At 39.3% G+C, this 19,738-nt stretch overlaps 1 protein-coding gene across 7 annotated transcripts in view; it reads right to left on the bottom strand.

The window, feature by feature from the left end:
* The window catches only part of NCKAP5 (NCK associated protein 5), a 276,475-nt gene that overhangs the window by 58,772 nt on the left and 197,965 nt on the right, over nt 1–19,738 (bottom strand). For all 7 annotated transcript variants that reach the window (XM_018911273.3, XM_018911275.3, XM_050977035.1 and 4 more), the window contains 2 exons: nt 3,882–3,986; nt 261–449 (listed from right to left, as the gene is read on the bottom strand). In XM_018911273.3, the coding sequence (XP_018766818.3) occupies nt 261–449; nt 3,882–3,986 (294 nt within the window). The remainder of the gene's footprint in view (nt 1–260; nt 450–3,881; nt 3,987–19,738) is intronic.

Genomic DNA, 19,738 nt, shown 5'->3' with positions numbered 1-19,738 from the left:
AGGATTAAGATAAAAAAGAAGAGCAGTTTGGAATATGAAAGGCAGGATAAATGTCTGAACAAATGAGGAGACTGTAAGTAAGCTGGAGTGATAAAGGAATCACTAAAAAAATTAAATGGGGGGGTAACAGTTTAGTGACAACTGCTTTCAATATAAAAGCGAGAGGAAAGTAAAAAAAACTTCTGAAAGAGGCAGGTTTTCAATTAATCTTGTTTCAGATTAACTTAAACTAATACATGGAGAAAATTAATTTGATTTACCCTTTTGCTTGTCTTTCCATCATTCCAAGTGTAGGAGGAACCACTGGAATATTCACTGCAAGCACTTGAGAGGGAGAGTTCACTGCTACTGCAGCTGCTCCGAGGATACAGGCGGCTAGAGCCTGTCATATTTAATTGACTCTGGCATTTCAAGACAGGTATGCTGGATTTCACATTCTGCTGGCATTCCTAAAATATGAGAAGAAATTGAAATATCTTATGGGGAGAAAATGATCATTTAACTTCCCCTTGATTAAGAATGGCAAAGAAGAACCAAGTAAGCCACTTCTGCCTTCCTCTCATGCAATTTAGCTTCTGGTGAATTTAATACAGAGAAATAAATTTAAAATTGCTAACAATTTCATTTGTCAGGGGGAAAAAAATCAACAATCCTCAGTGTTTTCCTCTTTGTTCTTGGGCTAGTATTCTGTTCTTCTTATTGCAAAGATTATTCTGAGTCTATTTGAATTATGCTTCATACATAAGCAGCGTGCACCACTAAGATACAGAAAACAAAGTTATAAGAATACAAGTACATCTTGACAACTGCATTATAGCCCCACAATGTAACAGATGAGGCTGCACAGCCTGGACAAAGTAAATTAATTTAGTATCCTGAGCAGAATGTCCACTGAGAATGGAATCTCTCCATTACAGTCTAATTTTGGTTTCCTATCTAGTTCAAAGCTTTGTCTAAGAAACTCTCTGACGTAGGACAATCCATCTTCGTGTCGCTCGCAGACAGCTGAAGCCTCCTGCTTATGCAATTTATTGACACTTTATGGCTGCCTTTAGTACTTGTGTAGTTATCGCCCCTTTCCAAATGCAATTTCAGCTGACTGTGACTAAGTGCCAGCTTTGAGGAAGAGAGTAATGAAGAGTAGATAGCACTTTAGGTAAAATATTAAACCTCTGTAGGAGTAGCTAGGATGCCTTTAATTTGTTTTCAAACTAATATTCTCGAGCCTAACAGCATTGGAGCTTCTTTAGTGTTAAGTGCTTGCACCATTCTCCAGTTTCCTTGCAGAATCAGACATCCTTTTAATTACCAGGAACACCAGACATGACGACATGAAAAGAGGTTGTGATGAGGTGGGGGTCATTCTCTTCTCCCAAGCAGAAACTGATAGGCAAACAGGAAACAGCCTCAAGTTGTGCCAGGGGATGTTGAGATTGGATATTAGGAAAAATTCCTTCACTAAAAGAGTTGTCAAGCGATGGAGCAGGGAAGTGGTTGAGTCACCATCCCTGGAGGGATTTAAAAGCTGTGTAGCTGTGGCACCTGGGGACATGGTTTAGTGGTGGGATTGAACTCAAGGGACCTTTCCAGCCAGTGGTGGTGAAAGGCTGGATTTGAGGATCTTAAGCATAAAGGTCTTTTCATCCAAAGTGAATCCATGATTCTGTGCCTTCTTTTCATAAAACTTACCCTTGGATTTCATTAAGGCAAACTGAAGCAGTATTTATTGATTTTTGTATGTAGATATACTTCAAATTAATATTGCTTAAATGAAGAATTTACACTTAGGAAGAAACAAGAAATCAAAAGTTATTGAATCAATAAAAAAAATTATCAAGGCTGTGTATGCCCTAGACTCAGCTTCTTCATGGAAATCTTTGGAACACTCAGTTTGTAGGCATGTCTCATGCACTGACATGTTTGTTGGCCTTCTGCTAATTTCCTCCATTTATTCCCCCATGCTCCTCCCATTTATTACTACTGGGGTTGAACCTTTTTTCAGCTGAATGGGAGAGAGCAGAATTTTTACTGCTGAGGAGTTCATCAGTACAGCTGTTCATCGCTCAGCTGACATCATAATGTTCAGGTTTTGACAAACATAACTACAGGGCAAATCATTATTCTTCCTCACAGCCAAAACTTAGGAATGGGAAAATCATTTAGAGGCACCAAGAGCACATTTCACCTCTGGGAATTATTGGTACATGTTCTCCTAGGAAGTCAAATCAGGAGGAGCAGCCTTTAAATCCGGTGGCTCTGGGAAGAATACCTCTTTCAGCATCACAGGCAGGCTGATGCCTGTGGTTTTGGCTCTGAAGCAGATTTTGTTGTTTTGTTGAGACAAATGAGTCTTTATTTCTGACACTGTGGTTCCCCTGGGAGGCCCCCTGCCATCAGCCTCCTCAGCTGTGGCAGTGTCACTCCTGGGGAGGTGGATTGCACAGGGGCCAAGGGCAGCAGCTGCTTGTTCTGGCTATTCCTCTGCATTTTGGCTCTGGCATTGGCAAAACACATCATGTGGAATTCTGGCCCTTAAACTGGGCTGTGTCCCAGCCATCACAGCATTCAAGGGAAGGATGCCTGTAAATCCTCTCCTGTAAAACCTCCTGCAGGAGGAAAGAGATCACAGCACTGTGACAAGTATTGCCTTCCTGTCATCTTCAGCTGGTCTGAGAGCCTCTCCAACCTCTCACTTTGATTCCTTTGCACCTAAGAGAGGAGAAAGGCATTTGGTCCTACTGTTTCAGAAATGGGGAAAAATGGAGCTATCCAAGCAGAGCAAAAGAACAGTATATTACTGCAATCATCTATAAGAGAGGAATAAATGGGCAAAAAATATCATGTCACTCCAGATTATAAAGTAGGGTATCCACTCAATTTCTAAATAGCATTCATATCACTTAAGAGAGTGGAGTTTTCCCCTTCAATTTGGCTTTATTCTCTAAATTATTCAAGAAAGTACTTTGAATAGCATGTTTATGATGCATTAATTAAATACATTTAACTTGCATATGGATCTATTAACTGACATGGTGAAATTTTAATTTTTGTAATCATGACTTTTTAGTCATTACCTTTAATGAAATTAGAGTAAAAAGGCTTGAATGCGGTATTACAGTTTAAAAATGTAATTTTCAATAGAAATCAAAGAAAATTGAAATAATCAGACCATTAAAGACACGAAACTCTATATTAAAGCAACTTAACCTGAAGGCTTAATTAAATATAATGCATAATGTTGTTAGCATTTTTGTCAACCTTTGAAACAATGCCTTTTCATTAAAGTAGTATTACAAGGGAGATTACATTTTTGTTGACACTACTATACTTCAAGATCAAAGGCACAGGCAGGTTCAGTGTTCTGTTCTTGTATTCTTTGTTTCCCTGTATGTGATTTTTGTTTTTTAAGCTGCTTTTGCCTTTGACAATGAAACATGAAAGCCACGCTGGCAAACGTTTTGCCAAATAAGCACAAAGCTCACTCCATCTGAAAAAAACAAAAAATGCAGAGCCCATGAATTTTTAAAAGTTCATACATAATATATCATAAAAGTGGGATGAATAATACGGGGCACGGGCTTTAATAAAAAGCTCCTTGACCATTTCTCAGAGATTCTGAGATGTAATCAATACCCAAAAAGGTGCATGGGGGACATTGCTAAGATTTATGCTTTTTTTGCACACAGTGACACTATCTGCTCACTGTATCAGCCGAGGACACAATATTGAATTTCAGAGAACAGAAGGAAGTAAAAGCATTGTTATCTGCCTCAACAGTGTTTCAATTCAGGGATCAGCTTTATGGCTCTTCCCTGACACCAGACTTCAGAGGAGAAAAGGAGGTTCCAGGTGAGGGGAACCAGGGCAGCACAAACACTCACGAGCATCTGAGCATCAGCACTTCGGGCTTGCGCCAGGCCTCGGCTTCGTTCTACTTCTGAGAGCAAATCCCCAGATGAGAGGTCCAAGATGCGTGAGTGGAGTTTCTGGGGGGACAGAAGGGAAGGAGCAAAGCATAAGCATTTGTCAGATATTCAGCAGATCAGCATTTTAAAAATTCCAAACTCTGCTGTTGAATTTCAAGGGGAATGAAGAGCCCGAGGTAAAAGAGGGTTTGTTCTAATTTGAAATGTTGCTCTTTGTGCTTACTTTGTCCAAGACCTCCTGTCTGGAGGACAGATCATCCTTCATCCAAAACAAACTCTACTTTTTCCTCCAGTCACTGCTTTGCAACTTATCATTACTTCACCCACAACAATAACAAATGAGCATGAGTCCCACCACTATCCACAGAGTTTGACAGGTTTCAGGAAAAAAGCATAAAAATGAACTAAAAAATTAACAATTATAAATCAATCAACATGTTAATATTGTTTTATTTACGAGCTGTTACACCTTGTGTGAATGATTGCAAAAGTGACCCTATTTTTAACCAGCATTGATCTGCTGAAGGCCTCCCCTGCACACATTTTTAACTCAAAGTCATTAATGTCATCTGTTAGGAGCAATTAATGTGAATAGAAAATAATTGCATCAGGGAACTGGGGACTCAGAGGATTTTGTGCATTAATATTCACATGCTGTTCGATTATATATGGAGTTTTCCTCAGTTTTGCTTGGCAGGATGGCTGAGTTTGTGCCTTTCCCTCCATGTCCACCTGTACACTAATCCTAGGGCTTTCAGTCTGCATTAAGCCTGGTTTGGTTTAATTGCAGTTTCAATAAAATCCATGATTTATGTGAATGCCTCAGCCAATCACTTCAAAAGAAAACATATCTGCACTCTTGTTAGTCCTGGGCCAGCACACCATGTAACAGGCAGCATGGATCTGACTCAGGGTCTATTGAAATCAATGCAGATGGACTAAAAGAATAAACCCCAAGAAATAAGGACTTTGGATCTGGCTCTTTTCACTTTCCCATTAAATCTCCAGGCTTGCAACCTAAGAGACCACATCTACCCCCCTCAGCCTGGAGGAACAAATGGCTCAGACCCTGGCAGGTGGTGTCCAGAGGACTCTGTGAGGGATGCAAACCACGGAGATTTGTGGAGGCTCTGTGAGTGCCCCATCACCCCGTCCATCCCAAAGGACTGGCCACAGAGGGAGAAAGAATCTGTAGGCAGAGGAGCCTCCACACAGTGCAGCAGTAGCTCTGTGCAGGGCCCTGAAATGCAAGTCACACAGTATCTTACACCCAGCTGCTCCCCAGCCTGCTCTCTGGGTACCCACTGCAGAAATTAATCTGCCAGAGAACAAAGCAGGCAGCCATTCCTACAGCCTCTGTTATCTGCGTGCTCTGCTTCAGGCTTCCATTCCAGACAATCTAGGAAATTTTTTTTAACAACTTTTAATTATGAATTTGGGAGTAATTTCTCCAGAGTTACTTATTCATCCAGGTTTATTAAGGAGGTACTGTCTGTTGCAGAGAGATTATGGAAAATATTTTCAGTGATCAATATTCTGTATAAATATGTATTATCCAATATATCATTGAATAGATGAAATAAAATGCTGCAAGCACTCAGTATCCAAGATAATTTTCATTATAAATATTAACTACATCCAGGCTAGGTGTTTTTAACATCAGTGATGTCTGGTTATTCAGTGTGCAGCTTTCAAAGTTCTACCACTAGTCTTACTGTCAGGTGGTTGTTAAAGATTTAAACTCCAGGTAAAAGGCCTGCCCAAAGTCACAGACTCACTGACTTTGTACATTTGTTCCTCTTGACAATAATTCCAACTGCATCACCGAGCCATCAGAGAATCCCACTCTTTTCAGAACCAAGAGTCACTAGTGCTATGAACAAGTGGTTTGCAGACAAATTAATTACCTTCTCCAGGGAAACCAGGCACCTGAGATATTTTAGTGGAAGTTACAATAGTCAGATCTGTGCTTTGGAGATGATGACTGGGGACAGCTGAGATGGATGAACATTTATAGGTGAAAATGTATTTTCCCAGAAAAAAAAGGATCCTAGAAACAGTGCTAAAGGAATTTTACAATTGTAATACTGTCTTCCCATTTTTCCACTTTCCCATTTTATTACTTAAATGGGAACCTATAAACATTTCAATAAGGGAAACAAAATATTCCCCTACAATGTCATCCAATGAAATTTAGTGTTACTTACAGAGTACAGAATCTGTGTCAGAGATCAGAGCAGAGATCAGTCAGAACAGGCAGAAATCAGAAACAGTTGTTGGCCAGTGATCAGTGACAGCCCAGCTGGAAGCAGCTCAGGGTTCTGGGGTCCCTCCCCAGTGGCTCAGTGACCAGAGTGGCTGGGCTGCACAGGGCTCATGCTCTGCTTTGAGTCACATTTGCCACTGTTAAACTCAGTGACTCTCTAAAGCTGCAGTACCAAAGGCAAGTCAGCAGACTAAAATGATTAACAAAGAAGGAAAGTGTGTTCTCAAGATGTATAATGTGATTATATTTCTGTATCAAATGAGATCATCACATTGGGAATTTTCCTCCCCACATATATGCAAATAAACTAACTGAGGTGGCCAGAACAATGACTAGCATTAACAAACAGCATAATAAAGTTTGAGGTCATTAATTAAATATAATCACACAGCACTGAAGCAAGTCACCCAATAAAAAAAGAAAAGCATAAGAAAAAATGTTTCTCTTTCATTTAATTCTCTCTTTTCCTTCTCCATTGTCTAATTAAAGAATGGGGAAAACTCTAGCATTTGTTAAAAAAACCCAACTCATTAATGATGCATTTAAAATCAAGTAACAGATTGTGCTAACTATGTATCTTATTCTGATTTCTTCTCAGATACACAAAATGTACTGTGTCCTTTATGGGTATTTTCAGATGACAGTCACATAACTGGATCAAGCAGTTACTGCTGCCTTGAGAATTGTGCAGTATTAAAATCACTGTTGATGCTATCATGACACAATGCAACCAAAGGCAGGCACTGCACAGAAATTACTTCTATGGAAGAGATCACATCAGTTTAAAAGAATGCTTAACTGTGAAACTGAGGAGTTACACCCACAAATCCAAGCTATCTGCCCCATTTGTTGGTGCCCTATACAATGATAAGGGGAAAATGAGCAATACTAGAGGTGCTGGGGAGCACCTGGACCTCTATGGAAACAGAAAAGCATCAGGACCACTGGGCTGCAGACCTGAAAATCCACATGGAACTGAATATAGCATGGAATGGGCCAGCTTCCTTGGGAATTACCCTGTACTGAGTACTGCAGGGCAGGTGGGACTGAAAAGTTTGTTACATCTCTCCAGAAATGGGGTGCTGAGAGGCCAGGGCAGAACAGAGGGGACTTCTCTGCAGATGCCTGTGACCAACAGCAGCAAAGCTCCTCCTTCACCTGAGAGGCTGATGCAGAAAAGGCAGTGCCCTTTGTGGTGCAGTGCCAAGATTAACTCCTGTAACCCACATGAAAAATAAAAACAAAGTAATTGATAATTTAGGTGGAAACCCATTATATCAAGTGCAATAGGAAATACAATTATCTGGCAGGCAGATAACCAATCCATCAAGCAGCAGGCCAGTTCCCCTCCCCCAGCAGCATTCTTATTAAGACTTTCTAGGAAGATAAAAGAAAGCTACTACCTGCTGGCACAAGGCAATATTACAGAGACTCCCCTAACCATTGTGCCTCCTGACTCTATCTCTGCAGAATATCCATCAGTTCCCATCTCCTTTTTAAACATCTCATGGTCTGCAGCATTGCCAGAACAATTTTCAATGAGTTATGCCAAAGAGTACACAGCTCTCCAATACTGGATGAGTTAATTGCTATTAAATCAATTGGCTTTGCTTTCCTCACATGAGCCAAAGTCTATCATTCACAAAATTCTCTCTCTAGATACCGAGGAGACATTTTCACCCTGCTGCTGCATGCCAGAGCTGTAAATGTTTGTTTGGTGTGTGTGGCCCTCTCCCGTCTTTGCTGTTTTCCAGGGCATCACAAACCTGAACAGGCACATCTTGGCCTGCTTCCCTCTGTAGCCCAGCCACTGAAACTGGGCTGGCAGGGAAAACCTTCTCATTTCCATTGCACCATAAAGGCAGTAGGCCACTGAAGGAAAAAATATCATTAGGCAAAATATTTATATATTATTAGTTTATGTAGAAGCATAATCTTTCATGAAACAAAATATTGATTTTTGTAGTCCTTAAGATACGTTTCAGAGGGGAGGTTCATCTGGAGATGGGAATGTCCTTCACCTATCCCACCCATGCACTGTTCAAAAAACAAAGGGTGACCTTCTCATCCACTAAATATTCTGGAATTAAGGAGAAAAGTAAGTATAGGTAAGCAAAAAAAGAATGAAACCTCCAAAAGCGGAAATCTACTTTGCCTTTAGACAAATAAGACTTTGGAATATTTATTCTTCTGACATATGGAAATTCTGCCTTCTAAAGAGAGTAGAAAAAGTGGTTGTCAACAAAAACCAGCCAAATATGAAGCAAAAGTGAAAGCTGCAAGAAAATGCTTCCAATTTTTTAATTCCAATAATCACCAACATAGGAAATATACTTGCACACTGTGTACACACAGAAATGCCTGATGTATTATTGTACATAATTGATAGTACAAAACCAAAAGTATAATAAGCTCTGGAAGTTATCTATTTTATAGAATATTCAGAATTATTTCCTGCTATTCACTTCCCATAAGCAGAACTTCATGGCTAACACTGTTTAGTAGATAAAAACCAGGTTTAGTGAATGGTATCCTTATCCATGGCAGGGAGTTTGGAAAGAGATGAGCTTTTAGGTCACTTCCAATACAAACCAGTCCACAATTCTATGAAAATTATTCTTCCTCTCAATGTTGGGGCATGTTTAACCATTTACAGTACTAGGGCTAAAACTGGAGTGAAAAACTAACACCCTTGGACTCTTTGAAATGCTCCTCCCTAATACAAAAGGATTAGATGTTCATCACTGAGACCTCTAAAGCTAAAAATAGGGCTCTGCACAGGCAGGAACATCCAACTGCTGACTCTAAAGCCAATGAACCACACTCAGCTAGTTTTTCTATTTCTCTGTTGCTACAGGGTTATTATGCAGTGTTGCTACAGGGTTTTTTTGGTGGGAGGAAAGGGTTAACACACAGTTAACCCTTTCCTCCAAGAGTTACCCTGGGGCCCACACAGTAGGTGGGCCCCAGGGTAACTCTTACAGTGGTCTGAGCAAATAGTTGGAGACTTTTTTGATCCTACCCTCAGCTCTTTAAAATAAAGGAAACAATCAGAAAGGTGCAGTATTGCTCAGTGGTGATAGCAGGATGTGTTGTACATAGGTGAATATTAAAGGATTAGCTTTAAAATTCATTTCAGTAAGCTAAATGAGTTCTTAGTACAAAACTGAAAAAAAAAAAGGAAGCTTTCAGCTAGCCCTTAAATTTCAAGTGTGTGGATCTAAACTTTCCATTAATCTAATAAAAGAACTTTCATGGAAGTTCCAATTTGGTATTTTCCATCTGTTTTTGTTGTTTTTCCCTCCTACTAGGCACACTTTTCTAAAAAGCCTTTACAGAAGATGCTAGACTTTAAATCCAACTCCAGAATTAACAGGGGTTTGTCAATTTGCTGGCAAATCCTCTGGGTGAGTTTATGGAGACTAAGGCAACATCCAAGACAAAGTACAAGGATATGATACTAGAAATATTTGTATGGAAGATTAGGGTGCTAAAACAACATCAGAAAATCCTGCTAACAAGGCAATTCCAGCACAGAAAGTAAAACAAAGTTTGATTTGTTTGCAGAGTTTCCAAGCTTTAAGCTCTCTATTGCTATTGAGAGATCCAGAGATGGCAAAACTCAGTGAATTGGACCCAAAGTAACTCCAAAGGCTGGAAACTTAAATTCTAGGGTATAAATTGGGAGGTATTAAGCAGGCATTTGATGTACAAACACCAATAGCATAATCTCTCTGTATTCTTCAGAGTTGACAACATTAATGTAAGGCTAAAATTACTCCTGTTCCAAATCCTTAGTTTTATTAATTTTTATAAACTGCTTTAAATAAAAGTTACACTGAAAGACACAAAGTAATCCCCTCTGATCCCATTTTTCATTTTATATGTCTATCAGTGTTTTCAAGCTCTGAGATTCCAAAGTGTTTTTAATAGCACTATGGTAGGAGTCTGTAAATATTGCAGTAATATGAAAATGAGCTAATTTAATTCCTTAGGAAAATGCATGTATGAAGTTCCCTGTGGTTTGTAATTACTGTAAAGTCAACAGTTTACATCAATGACCCAGCAATCAGCTACTCAGAACGTGAATAATTAATGAAAAAATGTTTTCAACGAGCTTGCAAATGGAAGACTCCTTGGAGTATGGTGAAACAGCCGTGCTGTGAGAACTGTGATGTGCAGGAGAGGAGCCTTTTATTAAGTACATATTTGTATTTTGTCTCTTATTTTTCTAAATGTCTTCCCATTGATCTAGCACTACTCAGTGTGTCAATTCCACTGTGCTAAATGAGGGCCAGCACCACCTAGGTGCTGTGAATTATGGCAGTACCAAAGAGGGAAGGGCACATTCTGCACACCCTGACACCTGCTGTTGTTGCACTGTCCACAAACAAAACCATTTTGTTTTTAACACTTCAGCCTTGCCAGTAAGAACAATTTTATACTGAATTTATACTTTTTACTCGGAAACAACTTTATACTGAATTCCTGCCACAGTGAAGAACTATACCATTAATCTTTTCTGGCATGTCCTACACATGCTATCTATGCTTCAGCAGTAAAAAGGTGGGCTGGTTTTTTATTATTTAACTGTATTTAAGAAATGCTTTAATATAAAAACACAAGAGAAAAGTCTCACTTCTGCAACAGTTATTGCATTATCAATCCTTACATGATCAAAAGATACTCACTAATTTCAGCATTTCATACAGTGACAGCCAGTGATATTCCTGGCACAACATAACACTGGCTGTTGCCTTTGTAATTCCTTCAGTTTAAAATCCATTTTCACATTCACTTTCTGACTGTGCCCCAAAATAATCTAAAGGAATTAGGCAGTCCTCAGTGAGATCTTCATATTGACATTTATGTTGATCAATGTTGGCTCTACCAGAATTGGAATCTACAGATCAATTCCCTTATTAGATTCGTTCTCAGCGCTGCCATGATCATTTTATCACAGAAGCTGCTGCCATCAGATGCTGCTTTATCACTTTATAATGGGATAAGCTGAAGCTTTCCTCTGGCATAAAGCTGGAAATGATAACTGTCTGAAGTCTTTTTCTTTCACAGACTTTCAAAAATATCCTAGTTAAATGCATAGGCCTGTTTCAAACTCTATTTTCTACTGAATTTACCTAAGCAGCAATAATTTTTGTCCACAAGGAAATTCCAGCTCTCAAGGTGTTAAACAAACCCCAATGCTAACACTGGAGACTGCCTTATTAATCACTTCTTGCTGAGCCTACGAGCCAGATGACAGAGGAAGAGAGGCTCAGAATGAAGATATGACAGAAAAATAAAGATGGTCTCAGGAACAGTAGGAGTTTTATATGGACACACAAACACACGTGCAAACACTCCAAAATACCACACACAATACATACACAAGGCTTGTCACAAGTGTTTGGTATCTGGTTTGGAAAATGGGCAGGGACATGGTATTTTTAGTGAGAGTGGTGCTACAGCTCCTGTTGAGAGAGGAGTTCATCACATTAATTTAAATCTCCGATAAAATAAATTAGCTTTTTTATTGCCAGGTTGAACTACAGGGCTATGATTGTTATGTATTGCTACAATCTAAGTCTTAATGGCATTTTAGCCCTGTGGTGGTCAAACAGAAACCATTTCAAACCTTCTAAAGGCTATTAAAACATGTGCAGATGTCTGGAAAATTAATACTATTATCTAACACTAACCTTTTGCCTGTAGGAGGGAAAGGAGAGAGAAGGCTCAGGGAAGATGGTTTAGATCAATACATGGCAAGCCAGAAGGGCAAGCTCTGTTTCACAGGGAAGTTCATTGGCTGTGAACAGGGGATTCAAGTGAGCAGATCCATCCTTATTTGGATTTCACTGAAATCATTCATTTACTCAAAAAAAAAAAAAAAACAAAACCCCAAACCAAACTTAAAAGAGATGGGCATTGTTTTTACAATCCTTCCTCACTGCTGTTTCCCAAGGTCCAGCAATCTAGGCACTGGAAAGGTTCATTCATTTAAATGACAAGAGCACAAATTTGTCAAGGTTAGTGTTGAACAAACCACATTTCCCTTGCATCAGTATTAAGCATTAAAACGTTACTCCATTCCTCCACCCTCCTTTTTTTAATTTTCTTTTTTTTTTTTGTGTGTGTGTGTGTGTGTAATACTGCTGAAATGTCATGGATTGAAAGGAGTTTAAAAGTAGGAGGAGAGTTGCAAGAACTGCTTTTGTTGTTAGTTTAAGCCATTTACATAGATATTTTCTCTCCAACTCTAATGCATTGTTTTTGTCTCTGAAAGAATAATTTCTAATAAGAAGAGACTTTTTTCTTGAATACCTGGATACAAGGTATTTGATTCTATTCCTTTTCCTCAAAGCACTTACTTAAAAGTATGATTTAGAAAGAATAAGTGGGTAGATTCCCAGCTGGTAGGAATTATTGCCTTCACTTCTCCTACTGAAATGAAAAGAATTTCTGCCAGGACAGGAATTACCCCACAGGCTTCCCAAACTTCGACTGCTTTTCAAAAATAAAGCTTCTAGATGGTCATAGGTGTGCATTTCCAGTGGTATTTCATTCTTGAAAGTCCCAAATCTGACCACAAGACCTCCTGATGGCATTTCAAGTTCTTCAAGGTTTATCCTGATGCACACCAAAATCTCAGGGCTTGTGTAGGACCCAGCACAACTCGGGAGACCTGATGATCTCAACAAGCAGCTCAAACCTTGGCTGCCTTCTGGAATTCCACCAGCCCACTCTGGAGGGATGAGAAATCTTGGAATGATCTCAGCATCAGGCTGGCCATGCAGGCCAAGTAAGGCTGAAGCCCAGGTGAGGAGGGAGAGCTGGTGCTGGTACCAGCAAGGAGGGTGCAAGGATGGCCTGAGGACACAGCCCTGCACTGCCCATGCTCATCTGCACCTCCCTCCTGCTGCCCCAGCCAGCAGGAACACCAGGAGATGGAAAATGCCAGCCACAGCTCCTGGCAGGAAAGGCTCCAAACCCTCCCAGCATTATTTAGGACCTGCACTGGCCTTGGGAGGGCTAGGGCTAGGCTGGCATGGGATGGCATGGAAAAATCCCCTCTCCCACCCTGCAGCCAGAGGCAGCCTGGCCCAGGTTGGGAGTTTTAGCCCTGGCTCAGGTGGTTCAGAGCTGCCAACCCTCTCAGCAGCTGTCTGTGCTCAGGAGAAGCTGTGCCAGCCAGCTCCTGCCGAGGAACCCGTGCCCTTGGGAATTGATCGGTTTCTCACTGTGGATAAAAGCAGGGCTCAAGGAGGAATTATACAGGAATTTCTAAAGGGATCACCTCCCCTTCTGGCAGCAGCTAGATTTTTAGAAGAGCTCAGCACAATGCCCGAGCTCTTGAAAGTCTGGTCCCATGTGAATGAAGGACCTGAAGACCTAAATGAAAGGTTAAATCCATTTGTTGATCCCCCAGGAGCAAGTACCTGGTGACAGGGCAGAGTACACCCATATTTCTAATCATTGTCAAGATCTCCTAGGGATCATTTAGTCAAATAAATCTAAGTGAGCCTCTAAAACACAATGCTAGTCTCTGATTCATGCTCACACTCCCAGTATCTATAATTCATAATAATTGTGCCTAGATCTGTGTCTGTGCCTGCATCTACCGTACAGGAAAAGTACACAAGGCTTATTTAGAGAAAAACAGTTAATAGTAAATAATAGAAACTTAAAAAAAATGATTGAGAATTTCTGCTTTTAAAATATAACTGAATATAAAAATTTAGGATCAAAACACTACAAAATTAAGTAGCTCATTTCTGAAGCTGTATACCAGAAAGATGAGCTGAAGAGTGGGAGTATATTTGAGATTTTTAAAGCACTGCTATTAATTCATGATGCCATTACTTTGGCAGTCTGTTTTCCATACTTCTAATGCAGTAAGATGGAGTTTAATTCATAATGTGGAAGATGCCCTTGTGATGCACACAGGACACAGACAAATCACTGCCCCTTCCTGCACCCAGACATTGCTCAGTGACTAATGGAACACAGCCTGCCCACATCTAGAGAAAGAAAGGAGCAGGGATGCAGTCCAAAGATGCTAAAAATACAGAAAAACTCCAGGCTGTCAATATCACATTGTTGAAGATTTAATGACAAAGGTAACTTTTCCTTTCAGCTCATCCTTATCAAGAGAGATTAGAGATGGTAATTTAAGAGTTAAGGCACTAATGGACTCCTCAGTTTCACTGAGCACCTCGTGCTGATTTTATCTTGCAATACAGTATTTCACATTCTCAGCGAATCAACAGAGATTTAGTCAATAGTGCCACGGCCTTTGGATGAGAATTTGAATCTTACCAGTATCCAAATTATCATTAAAGAAGATAGGTCATTTGGGAAACCAAGGAGAGCATTAGTGAAATTCAATACTAAAAGGTGGGGTTGGTTCCTTAGGTGTTTTATGATTCATTATGAGTAACATTTTATTCTAATTATCAACCCTTTCTTCTATGTGCAGTATCTGTAAGAATATACAAAAAATATAAAATATATCAGAGGAAAATTATTCTTTTCCATAACAGATGGCAGCAGAAAATACCTATTGAGTAACCTTATGTGCTTCAACCCACTTAGCATAATGTTAGTTTGTTTCATTTGATTTGATGGAATGTGTAATGTTACATTACTATCAATTCACAGTGGCCTGATATAATCTGAACAGCTGAAATGTTATGAAGCAGATCACTTACTGGCACACCTACTCATCAGTAAAAAGAGCCATGAGTCTGTATTGCTTCACATCTTCAAAGTGCCACTGCACTTAAATAACAGTAACAAAACCACTGTAATAAAGTAAAATATAAATGTGGTTTTATATGTAGTGAGTGTAATAACAGACGAAATTCATCTTTTATCTATTCTTTGTTTCATATATGCTTTTGCACAGTTATCCTTTGTTTAAATCTCAAAATTTTAAGAAAATAAAAATGAACTATGTACTTAGCTCCATTAGCACAATAAAAAGAAAATCATAGATCTGTAATAATAAAGGTTATAATTCTGTAGTGCTTTAGAATTTCAATAGATTCCCATTTTACCACAAGACAGAGCCCTTTAAATCTTGGAATTAATTTTATACATTCTTTTGGTGTTCCATTTGAGAGTTACAGAGTGTGAAATATGCACCATGATGAGAAAACAATTACCTGCACACCTGTTGTTTGAGCACACATTGAAGCAGGACTTGCACAGGTTACTATTTTATTCCACTGTGAAATCCAAATGGGGGAGGCTCTAAAAGCTGACCTGATGATATGAACTTGCACTTCTATATGTAACACGTGGCTTGCAGGTACCACATCACACACTGTGAGAACATTGGAACAATTTCATGCTAATTTTTGCTGTCAGAATGTCCATGATAATTTTTTTTTCCATTCAGAAAGGAAATCTGAATGAGTGACTCTTGGCTTTAATACAACAACTATATATTGAAATAAATTAAATGCAAACTGCAAAACCAGAAACAGCTCAGACAGCAGATGGATGTGCTGGTCACACAAAACAGAAACACATGAGTAACTCAGAGTTTTCACTAAGTTCACAACCAGTCTCTAAGCAGCCTCTGTACTTACACCTGACCATTTATGCAGGGATTCACATGGAAAGTAGCTAATAAATTTTGTTAATATATTCAACAAACAGAACAGCCATAATTTAAGCATTACTGTGGGTTAAATACAACTGCATGGAATAAAAAAGCATGTCTTTTTAATGTTTATTAAGATGAAGCACAGGGCAGGTTTGGAAAGGATTGCAGCAATATTCTTTCCTGCGGTGGAATTCCCTCCTTTTTAAAATTTATTCCCATATGGAATACCTGGAATAAAGGAAAAAACATGGACAATATTCTTGTATTAATTACTCTGTTCACATACTTGCTTAGGGTTTCAAATGCCATATTGGATTCCTGCCATCATGTGGCTCATCACTGATAATAAAAATCTATGCACAGAATAAAGAAAAATTGTTGTTTGACTCAGTGTCACTTGCTTATTTTTCTTTGTCTAAAAATTGGCAGTAAAATCTCACTTTTGTTGTCCAGGCCTGTCACATCAGTACAGCCCCACCATTCTCCTGACACGCGCTTACTCTGAAACACTCTCTTTGCTCTTGAATAATGACTTCACATTTCTTCAAAACTTGAAAAATGTTGCTCTCCTCACTCAAAATCATTCATAAATACTTCACCAAGCATCACTTGGGGCTTCCCTGAAGATTATTTGCTCATTTGATTTGCTGGTTTTGCTACAGTTGTAACAATTTATTTTTATTAGGATAATGGAAATGGCTCATTTTTAGACTCAGTAGCTGAAATTTATCTGTTTAAAATTGTATCACAGAATGCCGTGCTTGTGTTGACATTGGTTTTCTGTGGAACCTCTCCAGGCCACTTAAAACTCTTGGACAGAGGAATGCTGAGCAGCTGGGGGTAATTTTCTCTTAAATGCATTATCATTCTCATCAGAACTACATGCCCTGGGAGCTTAAGTCAATGTTTAGATGTTGTTTGAGGGCAAATTGGTAAGAACTGAATTGGGAAGTAAGGGACAACAGTCTGACAAGAAGGTAAATCAGCAAAACACAAATTACTGATGGAGCAGACCTGTCAGGTTGCCTGATCTAAGGTCCTCACACTAAAATACTGCTCTCCACTGACCCTCTCATTGCTTTGCTCCAGTCTGATCTGTTGTGAGGGATCTTGCCCTACCTCTCCTCTCATTCCACCATCTCTAACAAACATTTTTGTGTTCCTTTATCAGCCTGCCTGTCTGGGAGCTCCTTCCAGGGCTGGCTGCATCTCAGATACACCACCAAATTCTTTCAGGTTCTGTGCTGCTGCTGCTATGCATTCAAAGCTAGAAATCACATGGTTTAGGGAGATTAGGTCCAGTTTCTCCATGAGGGGGATGTTTCCTTTCTTTCCCTCATCACTGACTTTTTGGTCACCCATTTATCTAACCAATTGTTTCTCCTGAGTATTTTATCTCTGTAATAGTTCTCCAGCATTTATTTGGAGCTGCAAACAGGGCAAGTAATAAATAAGGTTTATAATGTATTATTACATGTTGATGATTTAAGCTGAGATGAAATAGAGACATTCAAAGTTTTATATTTCTGTCTTCTCAGATATTATTGGTGAGTGAGGACATGGAACAAATAGTAATTAGACAACAGTTTACTGAGATAATGCAAGACTGGAAATAATGACATCATCATCCTCACATGAAGAATGTTCTTTAATTTGTTGTTAAAAGTCTCAAAAAAAAATGGAGTGTTCCATACTAGATCACTGTCTTGATTCCTGATAAATAGAAGCATTTTTACAACTGCTCATGGCTGCAAGGCTGGAGGCTCATGGAGATCCTGGGGTAGGATCTTCGTGACTGTAATTCTGCACTTTGGTAGCCTTGACCTGCAGGAGTTAATCCAGCAGGGCAATGGCCTGAAATCTTTTGAGAACCATAAACAGAGTAAAATCCACTCTTCCACTTCTTAAAAGGGGTTCTGCTAGCAATGTAATTCTTAGATATAGGTTAATGTACTAGTTTAAACTTAATGTATCTCAAACATGCTTTACATTTGTGGGATCACCTTCTTCTCTGCTGATACAGCCCTGGAGATTTTCTTAACTTGCAAGCAGTATTTAATTACTGCTGAAGAAATTAGCAGATCTGGAATTAATTTCTCCCTCAAGCCACCAGTCCTGATTTCTGAGTAAGGAAATATTCACTACAGATGCTGCCACAACTTATTTATGTTGATTTGTTTACAGAGGAGAAAAGGACAGAGTTTGTTCTGGAGCTGGAACTTTCCTGAAGATTTGCAGAAAGAAGTGCCCTGACAATCTGATGGATACAGGGGAATAAATGTGAAATAAGCAAATAAGCAGGTCAGCTGCAGGACTTTCACAGCTTGAAAAACAGTTTGCTGATTTGGTATCAAGTCTGCCTGCTCCCCTGAGAGCCTGCAGGCACCTGACTTCTGTGAGAAGGAAATTCCACTGCTCCCCAGCACATAACAACACTGAAATGTACCTTGGAATGCTGACAAACTGTCCCCTAACAGTGTGTGACCATCTTTAAAGGTTTCCTTTCAAACCCTCAAGCACCTACTCTCTGAAACACTCAAATCTTACACAGATCTGATTGCTGGGAAGCAATGCAGCTTCACTCTCACCTCCTGCACCCAGACCTCATCATGCCCAGCCATGGCTGCACCAGAGGTCAGGCTCTGAGCCCAGACACTCCATCTCCTTTTGGCAGCTCTCAGGGCAGCTGAGAGCCCTCTTCTCCCTCCCATATATAACAATGTCTTTGGTGCCATTTACCCCTTCCTGCTCAGCTGTGCAAGGTTCCACCACAGCCTGAACAGCCACACTCTGCCTTCTACATCAGGTTTTTAAAAGGGCACATTCCAGTGCAGTCATCACAAAGTAATTATTATTTACCTTGACCAGCTGAGAACTCAACACTCTGTGCTGTAGAATTTTAGGCAAAATTTTAGGTGTGAAATTAAACAGTGGGGGTGGTCCATGAGTAAGAGATATAAGCAATTCAGCCAGAGAAACACAGGAAGAAAATAAATGCTTCAGGAGACCTCCCTGCTTGGTTCCAGGGTTGATAAAGTAGAATTTTTATGATGGAAATAAAATGGCAATGAAAATATAGCTTAGGATCAGGGATATTGTAAATCTTATTATTAGAAATATTATCTTATACTTTTCCAACTATGAAAATTTTATTACTTATTTAATCAAATAAATCAACTCAATAAATTTTGCTGCTTGCCACTTTTTTATCTCTTTTCACTGAAAAATCCTGCATGGTTTATAAAAATTCCCTGTGACTAAAACTTTCTGGGTGAAAAGTAAAAGCAAAGCTTCTCCTATGGGAACAACTCATCTAGCAAACATCTTGAATTTATGTAAACAGAGCTATGTGATATTAATTTTTTTTTAAAGGGATATTTATAAGAAGACAACCCCTGATCCCTGTCTTATTCCTTTCAGCATCCTCCTGTAAATCTCTTCCACAGATTTCTCTCTTCACTTCTAATTAGTTTTCCTCTACTCAGTTTTAAATCTTTGACTATTATCCCCAGCTCTTTGTCCCACTTGCAGATGAAGAACAAGGTGGGTCACTAAAATGGAGTTCCTGGTTTTCTTTCCCAGCCCCTCTTGCTATGAGAGGCAGAATTTAATATCCTTTTAGCAACCACATGAACAGAGGAAAATGAAGGCTGCTTTGGTAGAATCTGCTCTTTTGTGCTAACTTTAACTATAACTATTGCTCTTTCTCAGATGGTGCTGACACAAAACACTTTTCCAAGACTTCATCATTTTAAAAAGCTGTTTCAGAGTATTATAAGATAACAATAATGAAAAAGAGGTAATCAGCCTTCTTATTTATCTATTCTTGTACTGCCTCTGTAAATCACATACTTCAGCTACAAAGAATGCCCCCAGAAAGAGAGGGTAGCTCTCAAAACTGTCTGCAGTATCAGAGGTGAAGAGAAAAAAGCCTGA

This window comes from Serinus canaria, chromosome 7 (genome assembly GCF_022539315.1).
Source record: "Serinus canaria isolate serCan28SL12 chromosome 7, serCan2020, whole genome shotgun sequence".
NCBI classification, from domain to species: Eukaryota; Metazoa; Chordata; class Aves; order Passeriformes; family Fringillidae; genus Serinus; species Serinus canaria.
The sequence above is the reverse complement of the archived record's forward strand: the minus strand, read 5'-3'. Positions and strand labels throughout refer to the sequence as shown.